General features: G+C 43.5%; 2 protein-coding genes across 5 annotated transcripts in view; one reads left to right on the top strand and one right to left on the bottom strand.

The window, feature by feature from the left end:
• LOC138971512 (uncharacterized) overlaps positions 1 to 22088 on the bottom strand; it is a 247650-nt gene that overhangs the window by 87902 nt on the left and 137660 nt on the right. The window lies entirely within an intron of this gene.
• LOC138971514 (prestin-like) overlaps positions 1 to 22088 on the top strand; it is a 90461-nt gene that overhangs the window by 42676 nt on the left and 25697 nt on the right. For 2 of the 4 annotated variants that reach the window (XM_070344260.1, XM_070344261.1), the window contains 4 exons: positions 95 to 171; positions 6739 to 6970; positions 9106 to 9421; positions 17973 to 18122. In XM_070344260.1, the coding sequence (XP_070200361.1) occupies positions 6780 to 6970; positions 9106 to 9421; positions 17973 to 18122 (657 nt within the window). In that variant the 5' untranslated portion in view covers positions 95 to 171; positions 6739 to 6779. The remainder of the gene's footprint in view (positions 1 to 94; positions 172 to 6738; positions 6971 to 9105; positions 9422 to 17972; positions 18123 to 22088) is intronic. The other 2 variants (XM_070344259.1, XM_070344258.1) reach the window with 1 other exon arrangement.

Genomic DNA, 22088 nt, shown 5'->3' on the forward strand with positions numbered 1-22088 from the left:
ATTATGAGCTATGAATTTAACACGCTCAAGTTCAATTTTACCCATACACCTGTGTACAATCTATATATTCTTTTTCCTCATTTTCTTCACATAGGAAGACGTCATTCGCTTCCGCAGACAAGGCGACAGATCGGGGGATGTCCATTCTCTTCCGCTGCAGTTAGTGATCAGGTATCGACAACTTTGTCCACTCTTCATTGTGGGTGACGCGAACTGCGACAAGATTTCTTTCCCAATTCTATAATTGGTGTTGCATATTGTTTTTACACATTTTAACTAGCATGCTTCTTAATTGAAGCGTGACAAAATCATTTTGTCACATTGACTGAATTCTCAGACTGTCCACATTGACTGAAATCTCATAAAAGGGCACCATTTAACGACAGAACCCACTGTATATTTACCAATGGGTTACTTTTTCATTCCTATTTGCTGATGTGTAACACCATGATCCACAACCCACACCCAATTTAGCTGCTACAGTGTGTGAACAAACTATTGATGTACTTTTTACAATGAGCGGTTTTGCTGCTAGCATTGGTCACCTCCCTGGGCCCAAGAGAGAGAAGCGTCTTACCTACCTGGCGCGAACGCTAGAGGACACGCGTTAAAAATTGCTTCTTTGCGATGTGTAAATCGGTACTTTTCTATTTAATTTCTGCAGCTTAGGTAACTGCGCCATGTGTAAAAGATGGGTAGCATATGATTTGGACATACCTCGACACCACACATTTTAAAAAAAACAATGAAGACTATGCGCAGTTACCTAAGCTGCAGAATAAAATAGAAAAGTACCGATTTACACATCGCAAAGAAGCGATTTTTCCCCGTGTCCTCTAGCGCTCGCGCCAGGGGAGGTAAGCAGGGCTAGCAGCAAAAGCGCTCATTACATGTGTTCTGCATGTGAAAATTGGTTGATGATGGTCTGGAAAGATAGCTTTTGTTGTCAAAGTCAGGTTACTCGCCTCACAGAGTGACTGGATGTGCAACTATGTTTGCATTCAGATCATTTCAAACCTAAGTTGGTGATGTGTAAATATTTGTTTTTATTCTCTTTGTACACACCTTTGCAACTTTAGTTCAGTGTGTTGTGTGTGGTTTTTGCTGTTACATATTATATACATTGATATTTTGTTCATTTTGCACATGATTGCATTTTCTCAATCCCTTTGAGTTTGCTACTGTGTGTGTGTGTGTGTGTGTGTGTGTGTGTGTGTGTGTGTGTGTGTGTGTGTGTGTGTGTGTGTGTGAACAAACTGTACTTTTGCTGTACTTTTTGCAAGTACGGGTGTACTGATGTGCAACTATGATAGTGTTCTTTATTGCGATCATTAGTGCTGTCTTTTTCTCCAGCTCTCAATTGTAAGCATGACGATGTGCACACAGTTCATTTGCACATTTAGCGTTGTGTGAGTGTTTTTCTCTATACATATGCATGGTGATCTGTAAACATTTTGCTTCTCTGTGCACAATGCATATGTAAACTTTTGTTGTTCGCAGAACCAACTTCACATTTTAACTACTTTTTATTCACATGTTTGCCAAAGTGTAAGCATGTTGTTCCATTTAACGCTGGTTGTTTTTTTCCTGTCTTAAGACAGCTCAAGACATGTATGGTGATGTGAAAAAATATTGTTCAATGGGCACATTTTTTTTTTTGCACATTTATGTACTTCACTTATGTCAATGTAGCCGCTAATTTAAGTGCAGTCGATCGTACAAACATTTCATTGTGGGTGACTCGAGCTGTCGGCGAACTGCAACAAGATTTCTTTCCCAATTATATAATTGGTGTTACATATTGTTTTTGTAAATTTTTAACTAACATGCATCTTAATTGAAGCGTGACAAAATCATTTTGTCAGATTGACTGAATTCTCAGACTGTCCACAATGACTGAAATCTCATAAAAGGGCACACATTAACGCTGTTTTATCCTTTCCCAATTATATGAAAATTTGATAGGCGTTTTATTGTTCACAGTACCAACTGTTACTTTTTCCTATTTGCTGATGTGTAAAACTGTTATTGTACGGTGCACACTATTTTCTCCCAATAAATTTATGGCATTTTGTTTTGTATGATGCCATCAAACATTTAACACGTTTTTGTTGCTTATTCACAATTAATTCTGTACTTTATAAAGTAAACAATCCCGTGCGTAGCACGGGTATCACTAGTCACGGCTATAATATACAAAATATGCACCCAAAAAGTATATCGGCGTGTAGAAGAAACACTAACATATCTAACAAGACATATCTTAATGTGCAAAGTTACGAAATGTTTATACAAGAAGCTGTTTTATCGAGACACAAACCCCACTCAACTTACCGCTCCAGCGTGCGGGGTGCAAATACCCGTGCGGCACGCAACACACCGCTGCGAAGGAGTCTACAGTGTGGGAGAGCGAGTCGTTTCTCATCTTGAACACGCGGCCAGTACCGTGTAACTGGCCTTGAGACCGATCGATTCAAGGGGGGCAATCTCAGTCATCTGAAATAGGGAAATCCAAACGCAATCCGCCTTGTTCGATTTTATGGGCTTGCAATGGACGATAGAGAAAAATAAGAAAAGCAAAAGCTGGAGTCCAGTCTGGACGAAACTGCTATCAAGAACGCAGAATTGATTTTTTCTGAGTTTTTTTTTAGCCGTAAGCGCCATTTCTCATTTCGAATTTCTCATAACTGCTGGCGGCTGCAGTGAAACCAACAAAGGGGCCTCACTCTGGAAGAGTTTCCTGCTCCGATAAACATGGCGCTTACGGCTAAAAAAAAACCTCAGAAAAAATCAATTCTGCGTTCTTGATAGCAGTTTTGTCCAGACTGGACTCCAGCTTTTGCTTTTCTTATTTTTCTCTATCGTCCAAGCCCATAAAATCGAACAAGGCGGATTGCGTTTGGATTTCCCTCTTTCAGATGACTGAGATTGCCCCCCTTGAATCGATCGGTCTCAAGGCCAGTTACACGGTACTGGCCGCGTGTTCAAGATGGTCGTTTCTTTGCTAGCCTGCATTCCTTTCCGTCATACGGTTCTAACGATCATTCGGCGTGAGAAGAAATAGCTTTCTTATTAAGAACCAACACACAGAGTTTCAATACGTTAACAAATAGGGCAAAGATAGTATCGGGACCAGCTTTGACATGTAGTGAAAAGTGCGGGTAACGGGCCTAACAGTGATCAACACACAGAGTTCCAGCGTGTCAAGACATTACCACAGCGCCCCCTGTTGTCAATACACCCCCTACATGAACAGCGTTTTATTTATTCTTTTCACTGTGGCACATACATAGTTTACTGACCGTCCTTTTCTTTCTCAGCTAGTGCTTTACCTCATATAGTTTTGCCTGATGTCAGAAAATGTGGTTACGTGCTACGACTTGCGTCCAAAACCGCGGGAAAATGGTCCTAACATGGATCAAAGTGAAGAGTTGTATCCATGCAGAAGCCTACCCCCACCCCCCTGCCCCCCTTGCCCCCCCCCCCCCCCAGACCCGGTTGTTTCGGAAACACACATACACCTAGCGTGTTGTGTTCCCATACACAGATCACTGAGACAACCATTGCCTTGCTTGTTGGCATGTGTAGAGTTCTAGACAGTGCGTAAACAGTTCGGCAGTGTCCTGGGATTTTCTTGTTCTTGTCGCCTTCACCGACTTTTTTTCTCCATTTGTGATGCTCGCAGTGTGCTTTCTACTTGAGTGCAAATACATTTTGGTTTCGTATTATGTACGTGTTACAGTTTTCGCTTTTGTTTTTTATTTCTTTCATATTTGTTTTTTTCTTCTTTTTTTTCCCTTATATCTTTTCATATTCATTTTTGTGTTACAGTTTCACGGGTTAATTACTAATTTTTAGTTTTGGCGCTAGTAAGCCGTCATAGACATGGTTACTGCACAAACGACCAGCTAGGCCACTCCTCCTATTGGCACGTGCGAGCACTGAGTCTTTTCTTTCTTTATTTGGTGTTTAACGTCGTTTTCAACCACGAAGGTTATATTGCGACGAGAAGCACTGAGTCTGAACTCCTATTTCTAGACTAGTGCAAGGGAAGAACCTGTTAATTTTCAACTATTGCACAACAGAAATGAGCTCACTTTTGAAGAACAACTGATCTTTAAATCTGTTACGTTGATTTTTGACCGAAGCACTGCTTAGCATCTGTGACACACCCTTAAAAAAGTATCATTAAGCCTTCTCGTTTCATTTTTATATTTAGTCAAGTTTTGACTAAATATTTTAACATCGAGGGGGAATCGAAACGAGGGTCGTGGTGTATGTGCGTGTGTGCGTGCGTGTGTGCGTGTGTGTGTGTGTGTGTGTGTGTAGAGCGATTCAGACTAAACTACTGGACCGATCTTTATGAAATTTGACATGAGAGTTCCTGGGTATGAAATCCCCGAACGTTTTTTTCATTTTTTTGATAAATGTCTTTGATGACGTCATATCCGGCTTTTCGTGAAAGTTGAGGCGGCACTGTCACGCCCTCATTTTTCAACCAAATTGGTTCAAATTTTGGTCAAGTAATCTTCGACGAAGTCCGGACTTCGGTATTGCATTTCAGCTTGGTGGCTTAAAAATTAATTAATGTCTTTGGTCATTAAAAATCTGAAAATTGTAAAAAAAAAATAAAAATTTATAAAACGATCCAAATTTACGTTTATCTTATTCTCCATCATTTGCTGATTCCAAAAACATATAAATATGTTATATTCGGATTAAAAACAAGCTCTGAAAATTAAATATATAAAAATTATTATCAAAAATTTTTTTCGAAATCAATTTAAAAACACTTTCATCTTATTCCTTGTCGGTTCCTGATTCCAAAAATATATAGATATGATATGTTTGGATTAAAAACACGCCCAGAAAGTTAAAACGAAGAGAGGTACAGAAAAGCGTGCTATCCTTCTCAGCGCAACGAATACCCCGCTCTTCTTGTCAATTCCACGGGCACTGCCTTTGCCACGGGCCGGGCGGTGGAGTGACGATGCTACGAGTATACGGTCTTGCTGCGTTGCGTTGCGTTCAGTTTCATTCTGTGAGTTCGACAGCTACTTGACTAAATATTGTATTTTCGCCTTACGCGACTTGTTATATTTAGTCAAGTTTTGACTAAATATTTTAACATCGAGGGGGAATCGAAACGAGGGTCGTGGTGTATGTGCGTGCGTGTGTGTGTGTAGAGCGATTCAGACTAAACTACTGGACCGATCTTTATGAAATTTGACATGAGAGTTCCTGGGTATGAAATCCCCGAACGTTTTTTTCATTTTTTTGATAAATGTCTTTGATGACGTCATATCCGGCTTTTCGTGAAAGTTGAGGCGGCACTGTCACGCCCTCATTTTTCAACCAAATTGGTTGAAATTTTGGTCAAGTTATCTTCGACGAAGCCCGGACTTCGGTATTGCATTTCAGCTTGGTGGCTTAAAAATTAATTAATGACTTTGGTCATTAAAAATCTAAAAATTGTAAAAAAAATTAAAAATTTATAAAACGATCCAAATTTACGTTTATCTTATTCGCCATCATTTGCTGATTCCAAAAACATATAAATATGTTATATTCGGATTAAAAACAAGCTCTGAAAATTAAATATATAAAAATTATTATCAACATTTTTTTTCGAAATCAATTTAAAAACACTTTCATCTTATTTCTTGTCGGTTCCTGATTCCAAAAATATATAGATATGATATGTTTGGATTAAAAACACGCTCAGAAAGTTAAAACGAAGAGAGGTACAGAAAAGCGTGCTATCCTTCTCAGCGCAACGAATACCCCGCTCTTCTTGTCAATTCCACGGGCACTGCCTTTGCCACGGGCGGTGGAGTGACGATGCTACGAGTATACGGTCTTGCTGCGTTGCGTTGCGTTCAGTTTCATTCTGTGAGTCGCCTTACGCGACTTGTTTCATTTGCTCCCATGGGGTCGCCTTCACGCGGCGGGAGTGTTTATACTAAGCTACCCCACTCCTTTACTTCTCTTCTTTTGTCTTATTTCTGCCTTACCAGTCCTTTCACCTATATTTCCTTCCAAGAAAACTCTCCCTACTATTCCCTGCAGTTTTCCAATTCTTTTCTTATTGTCTTATTTCTACCTGACTGGATCCATCAACTTTATTTCACTTACCAAAAATCTTCTTTTCCACATCCTTATTTCTCTGCATGCACCCCGCATGTCGTAAGTGGCGACTAACGGATTCTGTTCCTCCTTTTACCCTTGTTACGTGGTTCTTGTATAGAATATAGTCAATGTTTGTAAAGATTTTAGTCAAGCAGTATGTAAGAAATGTTTAGTCCTTTGTACTGGAAACTTGCATTCTCCCAGTAAGGTCATATATTGTATTACGTTGCAAGCCCCTGGAGCAATTTTTTGATTAGTGCTTTTGTGAACAAGAAACACTTAACAAGTGGCTCTATCCCATCTCCCCCCTTTCCCCTATCCCATCTCCCCCCTTTCCCTCGTCGCGATATAACCTTCGTGGTTGAAAACGACGTTAAACACCAAATAAAGAAAGAAAAAGAAATTTTTTCATTTTGTTTAGCCAGTACTTTTTTGAAAAGGCAAACATTGTCGAAAAATAATTAGGAACTTTTTTGACTAAAATGTTGATCGGAATGACGTGGGCTTCAGAATATTTACAGACTATTGTTAAAAGTTAGATCCAGTTTTCAAAACCTACTCCTTTCTGTACAAATCTCAAGTACAAGTTTTTCTTTCCCATTGTTTTAGGATGAGGGGGTCTGACGACTAGTTTCTGCCACCCGGATAAGATGGTGACCACTCCCGTCACTCCCACAGAACACGTGGTCTTGAGGCGACATCTTTACACCCAGGTCGCCCTTGACGACACATACAAGGACCAATCAGAATCCTCCACGGCCTGTGACGTCATCAAACGCACGTGCCAAGTCTCACCGAAATGCGTTGGCCGGCAAGCATTAAACTACTTCCCAGTTGCAAAGTATGATATTCGTGTTATCCCATTTATACTTATAATACTACTTGTAAAGAAATGTTGTGCTTGTTTTTGTGTGTGTGTGTGTGTATTTGTTTGTTTGTTGTTGTTTATTTTGTTTAGGGTTTGTTATATTTAGTCAAGTTTTGACTAAATATTTTAACATCGAGGGGGAATCGAAACGAGGGTCGTGGTGTATGTGCGTGTGTCTGTCTGTCTGTCTGTCTGTCTGTGTGTGTGTGTAGAGCGATTCAGACTAAACTACTGGACCGATCTTTATGAAATTTGACATGAGAGTTCCTGGGTATGAAATCCCCGAACGTTTTTTTCATTTTTTTAATAAATGTCTTTGATGACGTCATATCCGGCTTTTCGTGAAAGTTGAGGCGGCACTGTCACGCCCTCATTTTTCAACCAAATTGGTTGAAATTTTGGTCAAGTAATCTTCGACGAAGCCCGGACTTCGGTATTGCATTTCAGCTTGGTGGCTTAAAAATTAATTGATGACTTTGGTCATTAAAAATCTGAAAATTGTAAAAAAAAAAAAAATTTATAAAACGATCCAAATTTACGTTTATCTTATTCTCCATCATTTGCTGATTCCAAAAACATATAAATATGTTATATTCGGATTAAAAACAAGCTCTGAAAATTAAGTATATAAAAATTATTATCAAAATTAAATTGTCCAAATCAATTTAAAAACACTTTCATCTTATTCCTTGTCGGTTCCTGATTCCAAAAACATATAGATATGATATGTTTGGATTAAAAACACGCTCAGAAAGTTAAAACAAAGAGAGGTACAGAAAAGCGTGCTATCCTTCTTAGCGCAACTACTACCCCGCTCTTCTTGTCAATTTCACTGCCTTTGCCATGAGCGGTGGACTGACGATGCTACGAGTATACGGTCTTGCTGAAAAATGGCATTGCGTTCAGTTTCATTCTGTGAGTTCGACAGCTACTTGACTAAATATTGTATTTTCGCCTTACGCGACTTGTTTTTGTTGTTGTAATTGTTGGTTTTTCTTGTTGTTGTGTTTACTTTTTGTGTGGACATGTTTGCTCTGCTGTTTCTTTCATCATTCTTCGCTCCTTCCTCGTCATTATATTTAGTCAAGTTTTGACTAAATATTTTAACATCGAGGGGGAATCGAAACGAGGGTCGTGGTGTATGTGTGTGTGTATGTGTGTGTGTGTGTGTGTGTGCGTGCGTGCGTGCGTGCGTGTAGAGCAATTCAGACTAAACTACTGGACCGATCTTTATGGCATTTGACATGAGAGTTCCTGGGTATGATATCCCCATACGTTTTTTTCATTTTTTTTATAAATGTCTTTGATGACGTCATATCCGGCTTTTCGTGAAAGTTGAGGCGGCACTGTCACGCCCTCATTTTTCAACCAAATTGGTTGGAATTTTGGTCAAGTACTCTTCGACGAAGCCCGGGGTTCGGTATTGCATTTCAGCTTGGTGGCTTAAAAATTAATTAATGACTTTGGTCATTAAAAATCTGAAAATTGTAAAAAAATATAAAAATTTATAAAACGATCCAAATTTACGTTTATCTTATTCGCCATCATTTGCTGATTCCAAAAACATATAAATATGTTATATTCGGATTAAAAACAAGCTCCGAAAATTAAATATATAAAAATTATTATCAAAATTTTTTTTTCGAAATCAATTTAAAAACACTTTCATCTTATTCCTTGTCGGTTCCTGATTCCAAAAATATATAGATATGATATGTTTGGATTAAAAACACGCTCAGAAAGTGAAAACGAAGAGAGGTACAGAAAAGCGTGCTATGCAGCATAGCGTAACCACTACCCCGCTCTTCTTGTCAATTTCACTGCCTATGCCGTGAGCGGTGGACCACGAGTATACGGTCTTGCTGCGTTGCATTGCGTTCAGTTTCATTCTGTGAGTTCGACAGCTACTTGACTAAATATTGTATTTTCGCCTTACGCGACTTGTTTTACTATTGATGCGATCCTGGGTTTACTGCGTTTGTTTATTGTGTGTGATGAGCATTAAGAAAAATGTCTGTTTTTACCAACAAGTGTGTCATCGTTTTGCCTTTAATCATCATCATCATCATCATCATCATCTACATCATCATCATCCACTGACATTTCAGGACACTTCGAGGCTACAAATGGAGACAGTGGGTGTTCGCAGACATCACCAGCGGCCTCTCTGTAGCTTTTTTACACATGCCTCAAGGCCTCGGCTTCGGCCTCCTGGCCTCCCTCAAGCCTGTTCACGGCCTCTACACCACCTTCTTCCCCATCCTCGTGTACCTTCTCTTCGGGACCTCCCCGCACGTGTCCATGGGAACCAGCGCCGTCATCGCCCTGTTGACGGCTGGTCTTGTAGAACGAGAGACTGAACACTTTGTGTCTGCCCTGGGGGTGAACGAGACGCTGAGTGAAGAGGAGCTTCTAGAGTACAAGGTGAGAGGATATAGAAAGTCTGGTCTGGGGGAGAGAGAGACCAGGGGCGGACGAGGGGGGGGGGGCACAGGGGGCACGTGCCCCCCCCCCCCCCCGAAAAAAAAAGAAGAAGAAAAAAAAGATTTTTCTATGCTGATTCTATGACCATTTCTAAGTTCAAATGGCACCAGATGGCACCATTTTGCTTCTTTGGGCAAAAATGTTTTCCGGGGGGAACATGCCCCCGGACCCCCCTAGCAAATTCGGGCGCTTCGCGCCCATCACATTCACTTTCGATTCAAAGTGCCCCCCCCCCCCCCCTTACAAAGCAACTGATCCGCCCCTGGAGACTGAACACTTGGTGTCTGTCATGAAGAGGAGCTTCTACAGTACAAGGTGAGAGGATATAGAAAGTCTGGTCTGGTGGAGCGAGAGACTGAACACTTGGTGTCTGCCCTGGAGGTGAACGAGACGCTGAGTGAAGAGGAGCTTCTAGAGTACAAGGTGAGAGGATATAGAAAGTCTGGTCTGGAGGAGAGAGAGACTGAACACTTGGTGTCTGTCATGAAGAGGAGCTTCTACAGTACAAGGTAAACAGGGTATAGAAAGTCTGGTCTGGAGGAGAGAGAGACTGAACACTTGGTGTCTGTCATGAAGAGGCGCTTCTACAGTACAAGGTAAACAGGGTATAGAAAGTCTGGTCTGGAGGAGAGAGAGACTGAACACTTGGTGTCTGTCATGAAGAAGAGCTTCTAGAGTACAAGGTAAACAGGGTATAGAATGTCTGGTCTGGTGGAGCGAGAGACTGAACACTTGGTGTCTGCCCTGGGGGTGAACGAAACACTGAGGGAAGAGGAGCTTCTGGAGTACAAGGTGAGAGGACATAGAGAGTGGGGTGGCCATGGTAGTGGTGGTGGTGATGTCGTTGATGATGTGGGACGGGGTTCTAATGAACATTGTGGATTTGGTGGTGGAGGTAATTGTGGTGTACGTTTTGGCTATGCTGGTCGTTGTCATGATGATAAGAAGGAGTGTGACAGTAAGGATGACGAGAACAAGGAATGCGACCATGATGCTATTGAAGAGGATGATGATGATGATTGTCACGATCGGGTGACAGAGACCAGGAAAGTGTCACTCGGTGGAGTGCCTGTTCTTGGTCAGTTATGATAGAAAGCGCCTGTGCGTGATATTGGGCTACAGCAGAGGTTGCTGACAGTGCTCAATCAGCACGGATGTTTTGTAGCGCACGAGTTTCACAGTGGGGGTTTTTGCTGTCATAGGGCTGACGGTTTTTCGCTGACAGCGCGCACGGGATTTTCGCGGATCGAGTTTCTCGTGTCTTTTTTCTGCTTGGGAGGCAGAATTGTGTATAGCTGGACTGGTTTTGTGACAAGGTCAGTCACGTGTTATTGGCTAGGTTGTCTGTCTGAGACACAAGAACGGCGCACTTGACACCCAGCGGCAGAAGGGGAAGGATCTAATACACAGTTTCTAGAGTATGATGGTTTTTCACCGAGTATTATATTCGGCACTCTAAGGGAACTTCCACCAATTATTTCTTCTCTCTGCCACGTATTTTGCTGAGGACAAGTCGTCAACTTTCCTTCGTCGGCGATGGCTTTCGCATAAGGATTCGACAAGGGGTTCTGGACGGTTTTGGTCACTGTTGACGAACAGAGGCTGTTCCAGGGAGGAAGCGGATTTTTGCTTCCATGAGAGTACAATCATAGGCTTTTGAGGTAATAAATCATTATTTAACGCTGTTGATGAGTCTGTGTTTGTGGAAGGAAATACTCTCTGTTGTTCTTTCCAGGTTAGCGCATAATTTACTCTCTGTGACGCTAAAATACTAATCTGTATATGGTTTTTGCAGATAGGGAGAGAAGGACGGAAAATGACTGTTTTGTTGTTGTAAAAAGTCCGTTTTGTGCAGGCCCACGTGCTCGATGAGATATTTAAAGATGACATGTTTTAAGGTGGTGGGTGAGGGGTAGCTGACATGTTTAGTGCACCGATGCTTTCTGTTTGCAGCCTTCGTTCGTTTCTTTCGGTTTCCTGTAACCGCTGCACGGCTGCCTTTGACGGGACACTGCTAGCTGCAGACGTTGGAGCTGGGACCTGAGGAAACTACGCTAACCGGCTAACCAGCAGACCGGCTAACCAGCAGACCGGCTAACCAGCGAACCGGCTAACCAGCGAACCGGCTAACCAGCAAACCGGCTAACCAGCATACCGGCTAACCAGCATACAGAAAGAAAGCTAAGTGCACCATGTCTTACGCACCCCGTTGACCACCGTTGTCTTTTCTTGTCTGTGATTACATTGGAGTAGTGACAGCGTGGGGTGTGTGACACCTGCATGAACTAGAGCTTTTGAACAGAACATTCTCATTTCGACTGTATTTACACGGGTTCAGCGTGTTACTATAATTTTCTATATACTACTGGCATTTTGTCAGTGACCACGGGTTTTTTACGTGTTGAGAACGTAAAAGGAACATATTTTGAGTGAAGGCTCGAGGGAGGTGGCGAGTTTATACATAAACAGGCGTCTGAAACTTATACTTTTGTTGACTCTATTTAATTGTATGACTGCGAGAGTGGATCGTGGTGTGGTTAGTTAATTAGTAGTAATTAACCGGTTCATAATCACCTTAAGTGATATATTGAAACGTGACACATGGGGGCCAAGCCGGGATTTACTCAGTTAATTTCCAACTGATAAAGACCCACCAATTAAGGATAACTAAGAGCAGATAATCTCGTCAGTGCTCGACTTATTTTCTGCTTGGTGCTACCCTTTTTTGTGTAGTTTTGATCATATACCACACCTTAAGCGATTCACATCTTGCAGGAAATGTAAATTGTAATTTGTGAGTTATTGTATGCGCTAACTGTGATTACTTCCCTTTCCTTTGTTTGTGAATCTTTGTTGTTGTACGTTCAGAGTTTTCCGTTGCAGAGAGCTGAGCGGGGTTAGCGGATTTGTTATTCGTTTTACTCAGTTTTCTCTACATTGTTGTTTCGCATTTTGTAACAGGTTACATTTCTACCGTCTTGTTTTACTTGGATTTTTCTCCATATTTTGACTTTGTTGGAATTTTGGGGGGGAAGGGTCCGAGGACTTCTGTCCTAACCAAGGCTGTGGGAGACACTCTGTTTCACCGCAAAAAGCAGCCGATAAAGTAGGCCACGGCTGTGGGAAACACTTTGTTTCACCGCAAAAAGCAGCCATAAAGTAGGCTACGCGATTTGTTCTACACCGTCTGGATTTTTCTTCTGCATTTTCTGGTTGCTGGATTTTTGTATCCATCGCTTTCATCACCGCGTGTTCTAGCTATAGCTGCGTTAGACTTACTTTTGTGATAAAGCTTTGCTAAAACTAACCATGGCTACAGGGGGATCTCCTACGAAGAGATTAACTTTTGAGACTCCTGGTAGCGAGGAACAGACAGAGCGAGACGCACGCGTTAGAGCGCGTAGTTTGCTTAAGCGCAAGGAGTTAGAACGTAAGGAAGACATAGAGCGACAGACGAGAAAAGAAGAGCTTGACAGACAAGAACGACAGGCCGAACGTGACAGACAGGACAAGAAGGACGAACGTGACAGACAAGACAAGAAAGACGAGCTTGACAGACAAGAGCGACAGGCCGAACGACAGGCCGAACTTGACAGACAAGAAAGGGAACGACAGGCCGAACGACAGGCCGAACGTGACCGACAGGATAAGAAAGACGAGCTTGAGAGACAAGAACGACAGGCCGAACTTGACAGACAAGAAAGAGAGCGAGACAGACAGGAAAAGAAAGACGAACGTGACAGACTAGACCGGAAGGAACAGGCGGATCGCGATCACCAGCTAGAGCTAGCTAGGCTACAGGCCGAGAAGGGTACGCTTACTCAGGCTAGCGCGCCGACGTTTGTTGCCGACCGTACGAGACTGCCGACGTTCGACGATGACAAGGACGAGCTCGACGACTTTTTACGCCGGTTTGAGCGCATTGCATCTGACCAGAAGTGGGAAGAGGCCACGTGGGCTAGCCGCCTTAGCACCTGCTTAAAGGGACGCGCATTGCAGCTCTACAACGCTTTGGATGACGACGAGGCGAGAGACTATCAGGCACTAAAGAAGGCGTTACTCCAGCGCTTCAACCTGACTGCGGAAGCCTACAGACGACGTCTGCGTAACAGCAAGAGACTGAGCGGCGAGCTGAGTCATCAGTTTGTGGCACGCCTTAATCTCTACCTGCGGCGCTGGGTGGAGATGGCCGAAAAGGACTGGACCGTCAACGACCTTGCCGACCTCATTGTCATGGAGCAACTGATGTCCAGCCTGCGACCTGAGGTGGTGACCTTCGTGCAGGAACACCAGCCAAAGACTACTCAGGAGGCAGCCGACTGGATCAGAGTACACGAGGACGCCCAGGCGATCTCCGGCAAATCTTCAGGCTCACGGCCGGGAAAATCGGGAAATTCGGGTTCTTCAGGACCCAAGGACGGGAAGGACGATCAGGGACACAAAGGATCAAGTTCCAGAACTGACATCCAGTGTTACTACTGCAACAAGCGGGGCCACGTGAAGAAGGACTGCCACAAGAGACAGGCTGACCAGAAGGGCGTACACTTTGTTGGCAGCGAGGAGTTAAGGGACGTCACGAGCTCATGCACAATTCCACAACTCTGCGTTCCGTGCTCCAGGAAACATTTCCAGCCCCACTGCAACGTTTACGTTAACGGAGTGAAGGGCGAAGGTCTGCGGGACACAGGAGCAGACATGATAGTGGTTCGGGCGAGTCTAGTTCCAGCTATGGCCTACACAGGAGACAGCATCAGGGTGAGAATGGCCGAGGCATCTCACGCTTACGACTTGAACACGGCAGTGATCAAGGTCGTAACACCGTTGTTCACGGGGACCATTGTGGCCGTCGTCATGGACGATCCTCCATGCGACCTGCTCATTGGAAACCGGGTTCAGTTTGTGGACGGCGTCACCAGGGAGGTTCCCGTTTATCGGTCTCCCGACGTCATTTCAGTGCTCACGCGGGCACAGGCGGAGCGAGAGGACAAACCTCTCAAACCCCTACCTGCTGCACGAGCTGCCCTGGGGAACGTGACCCCCGCGCTTCTCGCGAAGGCTCAGGCATCTGATCCGACATTAGCGACTCCTCGGGAGCACGCGAAGTCGGGGAAGGTGAAGCTGAGCGGGAAGCATGGGAGGTCAAAGTTCCTCAGGGACAAGAAGTTGCTCTACCGTGAGTTCAGCAACAAGGAAGGTGCATTCAAACAGGTTGTCGTGCCTCGCGAGTTTCGCGAGGGTGTCATGGCAACGGCACACGACTCGATTCTGGGAGGTCATCTTGGCACCAAGAAGACCACGGATCGTGTCTGGCGCCACTTTTACTGGCCAGGCATCTGCACGGATGTCCGACGTTTCTGTGCGTCCTGCGATAAGTGCCAGAAGGTGGTTGCCAAAGGAAGGGTGAGGAAGATCCCCTTAGAGAAGATGCCGCTCATCGACGAATCCTTTCGTCGGGTGGCAGTGGACATCATCGGGCCCATCTTGCCTGCGTCTGAGGACGGAAACAGATACATTTTGACCATGGTGGACTACGCTACTCGATACCCAGAGGCGATCCCTCTGAAATCGATTGAAGCCACGCGAGTAGCTGAGGCTCTGGTTACTATGTGGTCCCGGCTGGGAATTCCATCAGAGGTACTCACCGACAGAGGCACGCAGTTCACGGGAGGAGTGATGGCGGAGGCAGCACGACTGCTATCACTGGAGCAGCATTTCACCACTCCTTACCATGCTCAGTGCAACGGACTGGTGGAAAGGTTCAATGGCACCTTGAAGACCATGCTGAGGAAACTAGCTCAGGAGAAACCACGCACGTGGGACAGGTACATCCCAGCATTGCTTTTTGCATACCGCGAGGTTCCTCAGGAGAGCTTGGGCTTTTCCCCATTTGAGTTGTTGTACGGCAGACAGGTACGCGGTCCCATGGCTATCCTGCGTCAGGCTTGGACGGACGAAGAAGCTGACGAGGAGGTGCAGACGACAGCGACCTACATCGTAGAACTCAGGAACAGGATTGAAGAGACCTGCAAACTGGCTCAAGAGAACCTGGGGAGAGCAGCACAGCGTTACGCGCGAGGATTCGACCGCAAGGCACGGCCGCGCAGCTTCAAGATTGGAGAACGGGTGTTGCTACTTTTACCTGTCAAACACAACAAGCTACAACTGCAGTGGCAAGGACCTTTTGAGGTGACAGCGAAAGTGGGCCAGAACGACTACAGGATCGTCATGAACGGGAAAGCACGCCTGTACCACGCCAACCTGCTGCGCGCCTACATAGAGAGGACAGCCTACGGGGAGAAGAACAAAGACCAGAAGAACAAAGACAAGAAGACAGAGAAGGTTGCAGTCATCAGGGGTGAAACGAGGGGTTGCTCGTTCTTGAGGACGACCTTTCTGTCTGGAAACAGACCATCAACCTCTGCAATATCTTCAGGTTGCAAGGTTGGCAAACGCCAGACTTATGCGCTGGGCGTTGATTCTCCAACCGTACCAATTCACGGTACGCGTCATTCCGGGCGCCAACAATGTTGGAGCTGACTTTCTCTCTCGGGCTGTAGAGGAGAACATGACTGTGAGCGAAACCGAGGTTTCGTCTTGAAGAGGGGAGGTGTGTCACGATCGGGTGACAGAGACCAGGAAAGTGTCACTCGGTGGAGTGCCTGTTCTTGGTCAGTTATGATAGAAAGCGCCTGTGCGTGATATTGGGCTACAGCAGAGTTTGCTGACAGTGCTCAATCAGCACGGATGTTTTGTAGCGCACGAGTTTCACAGTGGGGTTTTTTGCTGTCATAGGGCTGACGGTTTTTCGCTGACAGCGCGCACGGGATTTTCACGGATTGAGTTTCTCGTGTCTTTTTTCTGCTTGGGAGGCAGAATTGTGTATAGCTGGACTGGTTTTGTGACAAGGTCAGTCACGTGTTATTGGCTAGGTTGTCTGTCTGAGACACAAGAACGGCGCACTTGACACCCAGCGGCAGAAGGGGAAGGATCTAATACACAGTTTCTAGAGTATGATGGTTTTTCACCGAGTATTATATTCGGCACTCTAAGGGAACTTCCACCAATTATTTCTTCTCTCTGCCACGTATTTTGCTGAGGACAAGTCGTCAACTTTCCTTCGTCGGCGATGGCTTTCGCATAAGGATTCGACAAGGGGTTCTGGACGTTTTTGGTCACTGTTGACGAACAGAGGCTGTTCCAGGGAGGAAGCGGATTTTTGCTTCCATGAGAGTACAATCATAGGCTTTTGAGGTAATAAATCATTATTTAACGCTGTTGATGAGTCTGTGTTTGTGGAATGAAATACTCTCTGTTGTTCTTTCCAGGTTAGCGCATAATTTACTCTCTGTGACGCTAAAATACTAATCTGTATATGGTTTTTGCAGATAGGGAGAGAAGGACGGAAAATGACTGTTTTGTTGTTGTAAAAAGTCCGTTTTGTGCAGGCCCACGTGCTCGATGAGATATTTAAAGATGACATGTTTTAAGGTGGTGGGTGAGGGGTAGCTGACATGTTTAGTGCACCGATGCTTTCTGTTTGCAGCCTTCGTTCGTTTCTTTCGGTTTCCTGTAACCGCTGCACGGCTGCCTTTGACGGGACACTGCTAGCTGCAGACGTTGGAGCTGGGACCTGAGGAAACTACGCTAACCGGCTAACCAGCAGACCGGCTAACCAGCAGACCGGCTAACCAGCGAACCGGCTAACCAGCGAACCGGCTAACCAGCAAACCGGCTAACCAGCATACCGGCTAACCAGCATACAGAAAGAAAGCTAAGTGCACCATGTCTTACGCACCCCGTTGACCACCGTTGTCTTTTCTTGTCTGTGATTACATTGGAGTAGTGACAGCGTGGGGTGTGTGACACCTGCATGAACTAGAGCTTTTGAACAGAACATTCTCATTTCGACTGTATTTACACGGGTTCAGCGTGTTACTATAATTTTCTATATACTACTGGCATTTTGTCAGTGACCACGGGTTTTTTACGTGTTGAGAACGTAAAAGGAACATATTTTGAGTGAAGGCTCGAGGGAGGTGGCGAGTTTATACATAAACAGGCGTCTGAAACTTATACTTTTGTTGACTCTATTTAATTGTATGACTGCGAGAGTGGATCGTGGTGTGGTTAGTTAATTAGTAGTAATTAACCGGTTCATAATCACCTTAAGTGATATATTGAAACGTGACAATGATGATGATGATGATGATGATGATGATGATGATGATGATGATGATGATGATGCTGACGATGACAAATAGGAGAAGAAAGGCAATGATGGCGAGGAGAAGTAGAGGACTTGTCGTCTGGACTTTCGTCTTAATGGTGAATGTGAATCTCGTACTGAATAGAACGACTACGCGGAGATAAGAGCAGGTCTCGATTTACTTAAACCACCATATTCTGCCATTGTGACGAGCAAGTTGAATCGTCTTTGCGTGCCAACCCCAAACGCTTGGTGTTATTTCCGAGAATTCTTGATTGTGTGCAGGTAGGCATTGCAGCGGCGTCATGCTTCGTCGGAGGTCTGATCCTGCTTGGAATGGGCATCTTACGCTTGGGGTTCATCACCAACTTCCTGACTAAGTCCTTCATCGGTGGTTTTAGTTTCGCCGCTGCTGTACACGTCTGTACTAACCAGGTGGGCGTCTGCACTCAAAGTCATGAATACTTTAATTAATAATAAAACGACACCGACTAAAACTCCCGCAGTGGGGCACTGCGGTTATGAAATTAAAGGCCCCTCCTGTTTTTGGAACCGCAGGAGCTTTCTAGTTTGCTGTTAGGTAGATTTTTGGTTCCTCTTTCCTGTCATGCTCTCTTTTTCTTCATGAATTCTTTTCTTTTTTCTGCCTTCTTGCTCATTCACCTGTATTTTTTCCAAAAATCTCTTCTCCTGCCGCTTGTCTCGCGATTCATGTATAGTTTAATCTGTTAGTGTTCTGATGTAAGTCCAGCAGTAGATAGGTTAAGCCTATTTTAACATACTGGAAACTGGTAATCCTCCAGTAGGTATTAATTTAGTTTTACTAAAGCCTGCTGGGACACAAGTAATGGGTTAGTGCATTTGTAAACAGGAATCGCTTGACAAGTGGCCCCCTTCATCCCCCCCTTCCTCGTCCTGATATGGCTCTGCGTAGTCGGCTGGACGTTAAGCAACAAATAAATAAACAAACAAACAAACCGACTAAAACGATAACAATATTTATCTTTTTGACCCTGTCTTCCAAAGTCACATCTCTAACTTAAAAAGCCAAACAAAGTCCGAGAAGACATCTTAAGGCCGAACATCCGTCTTCAGGAGACCAAGCCTTTTTTCTAGGGCCATGAGCCCTAGTATTACGCTGGCGTTGGCTCACATGTATGTATAGCTGAAAGCTTATGGGTGTCGGCAGGCGTTTGCGCATGCGCTTATGTCGTCATCAGTTTGTGTACACAGAAAGTTGTGACATCCGTCACCCTATGGGAGGGGTGTAGACTACACGGCGTAGAGCTCTATCGTTCAAGCTGGTTGGACGGAGAAGGGTACGATGTAATCTTTGCAGAACCTGGTACCTAACTACCAAAAGGATAAAATTCATCAATGTTCACGCACTAATAGCTGCGCTTACGCTCGTACCGATTTTATTTATGAATTAATTTAGCAAAGAGGCAGTTATCTCCCTGCCGAAGCCACGATTATTCCCCATGGAAAATTGTACGTAGTGAAAAGCTTTTTAACCAATGAGAATTTAGCTGTGTTTGTTTCCGCGGGACATATCATCATGGCAGCGAACTGCACGATAATGTTCAGAATGTAGACACTGACGAAAAACTGGCCCCATTTTCAAGTGTTTCGTGGGCAAAAGCTTTGACATGTGCATCTGAGTGGAATAACCTTGAGCGTGAAGAACAGGCTGTCTGCCAAAAAATTGACGGAACGAGTCGCAAATGGACAAACAGCTGAACGAGTACCTATCATCGTGTCGTCTGCTACCAGCGTCTGACATGTATTGTTCGACTCCAGCGAGCGAAGAAACACTATGTACAGCGAATTGACACTTCCAGTGATGCTGTTGTTGTCACTCCTTCAGATCCACAGTGTGTGTCAAGCTCTCCTGCCTTGGTCAAGCGTAAGAAAGCGAAATGCAGCAGTGTGTTGACCCCAGACGTCTTCACTACTACACTACTAGTTTTTCTATGATAGTGGTGGTCCAGTGAACGATACCTTCCGCCTGTGGTTACACATAAAAGGAAAGGGCACTGAGCAACCAGTGGAGACTTGTGCTGACATATGGCGAGATGTATTGGTGAGTAAAAACCTGCTTGAATTTCATTTGAAATAGTTGTGTGTATATTTCTGAGCAAATTATGTTTGATATTGATAATCTTCTAAGTAACACTTCATAGCATCACAACAGTTTAGGATTAATATACCAGAGGTACAATAAGGTGCAGATGCAACATGTTATTGTTTATACAGGGGCCTATGTGATTGATATATATCATTTTTCTTGTATTGGTTACAGCTAATGAGTTGTTATGATAGTAAACTGCTTTTCAATGGGTTAAATTCAGAGTATGAAATGCAACTAGACAGTTGTTTTACTGCAAGAAAGATCACCTACTTTCGTAATTTTGAATTCTGACTGTAGGTACTAAGGTTGTCATTAATATTATGACAGAAATTCATATTAGGATACACAATAACACTGCAGTACATGCATGCAGACATTTGACAAACTATAATGCTTGGGCACACACATGTTCTGTTCTGTTTACATGTCATTGTTTTTGTATCTATCTGAGTTTTAACTGCACAGATGTTTATTGTACACACATTGAAACACATTGTACACACCCCCTATAATGATGTTATACATTTCAACCATTTATGTATCTGATTATTTCTCCTGCAGTTCCTCCCCTTGGCACTTGACCTACTAGCCTTCTTTACAAAGCTTCCTCAGCTGCATCTACAGACCTTACACAATTGGACTGGATTCAATGCTGCAGTGCAAGATGGCAGATTCCGCCAATGTCGAAAGTAGGTTTGATGAATTGTGTTCCATACAAAATAGGATATACTAACAGAAACAGTGTAACGAATACATTGGAATTGGTTTCCACTAACATTTTCTAACACCCTGTCACTTTTTTTTTAAGTTGAAAGGAAGTGAGGACATTTTATTTCTTGTAAGTGTATACAGTGGAACCCCCAAAGTTAAGACTTCCTCCATTTAAGACCTTGCCTTTTCAGATTTTCAGTTCATAACTTCTCTAAATTTACCCCCGATTTAAGATTATTCTTTTTAAGACCTGGTTTTCTCAGATTTTTGGAGGTCATAAATGTGGGTTCCACTGTACATGTATAAACCTAACATGTTTTTTGTAACTAACCACTTTAGTGGAAATGTAACTCTTTTTTTTTAAACACTGGGACCATAAACTGTTTCTTTTATCTTTGTTCTTAGCACAGGCACACAAAATATACTTTCATTATTATTATTTTTCAAGCAGCCAAAATGTGTGTTTTTTTTAAAGCAAAAATGTATTTTCACTTTCTCACACAAACTTTTTGTTGTTTATTCTGCTTCAAGCATCTGATTGTTTTCTCGGCTTGCACGTTTTCCTATGTAATATGTTGTACAGACTGGGTACCTGTTTAACAAAATAACTGAAAAGAAACATGTATACACCTAAAATGTTTTTTGTGGTTTTTTTTACCCTTCCACTTTATTGGACATGTCTGTTTGTTTTTTGTTTTTTAAACATTGGATCCTTAAAGGTGTTTCTTTTATCTTTGTTCCTAGCACAGGCACGCAAATAAAATGTTATACTTTTTTTATAAACACAAGCAACCAAAATGTGTTATTATTTTAAACAAACATTCATTTACACGTACTCACACACACAAACTTGTCGTTCTTTTTATCTACTTCAAGCACAATTATGCTCTTTTACCCCGCTTGTACGTTTTCCTTTGTCTGTTGTACAGGTTCCATACCTGCCTATGATAGTCAGCAGTCCAACAGACACATCCACGGTTCTTGCCATACATTCAGGTTTCAAGGGAACTGGAACTGCAACACATTGTCCTCGTTTTTGACCAGGCCATTTTTGGGAAAGCACAGGTCATCAGGTGGCAAGACCCAGTCTTCAAGGAGACCCTGATTCATTCCCGACTTTGAACATGCAGTGTACAAAAACTTTGCTGATCATGTGTACATTTTTCATTTCAAGATCCTATGTGAGCTGAGCGTGCATAGAACAGAAACTTTGTAGGTGTGTGCATCTTCCCCATATTCCGATGAGTGCTGAGAAACTTTGCGGTACATATCACGCTTTGACCTTGTGTCAACTGTTCCGCTTGCGGATAATGCAGTTATCTTCATTTCCCAGTATTTGATGGTAGGTTCTATTAATATTCCCTTGAAAGTCAATCATATAGTTTAAAGAGTTTTAAGTGTGTTTTGTACAGTTTGCAGCATGATATCAGGGATGTTCCTACAAATTCATACAGGACAAATGTCCTCTAGCTCTTCAACATCAATAGGACATTTGAACGCTTTTAGAAACGTCAATGGACATCATAATTTTGTGCAAAACACATTCCATGGAATGGCTC

This window comes from Littorina saxatilis, linkage group LG7 (assembly GCF_037325665.1).
Source record: "Littorina saxatilis isolate snail1 linkage group LG7, US_GU_Lsax_2.0, whole genome shotgun sequence".
In the NCBI taxonomy this organism is placed as follows: Eukaryota; Metazoa; Mollusca; class Gastropoda; order Littorinimorpha; family Littorinidae; genus Littorina; species Littorina saxatilis.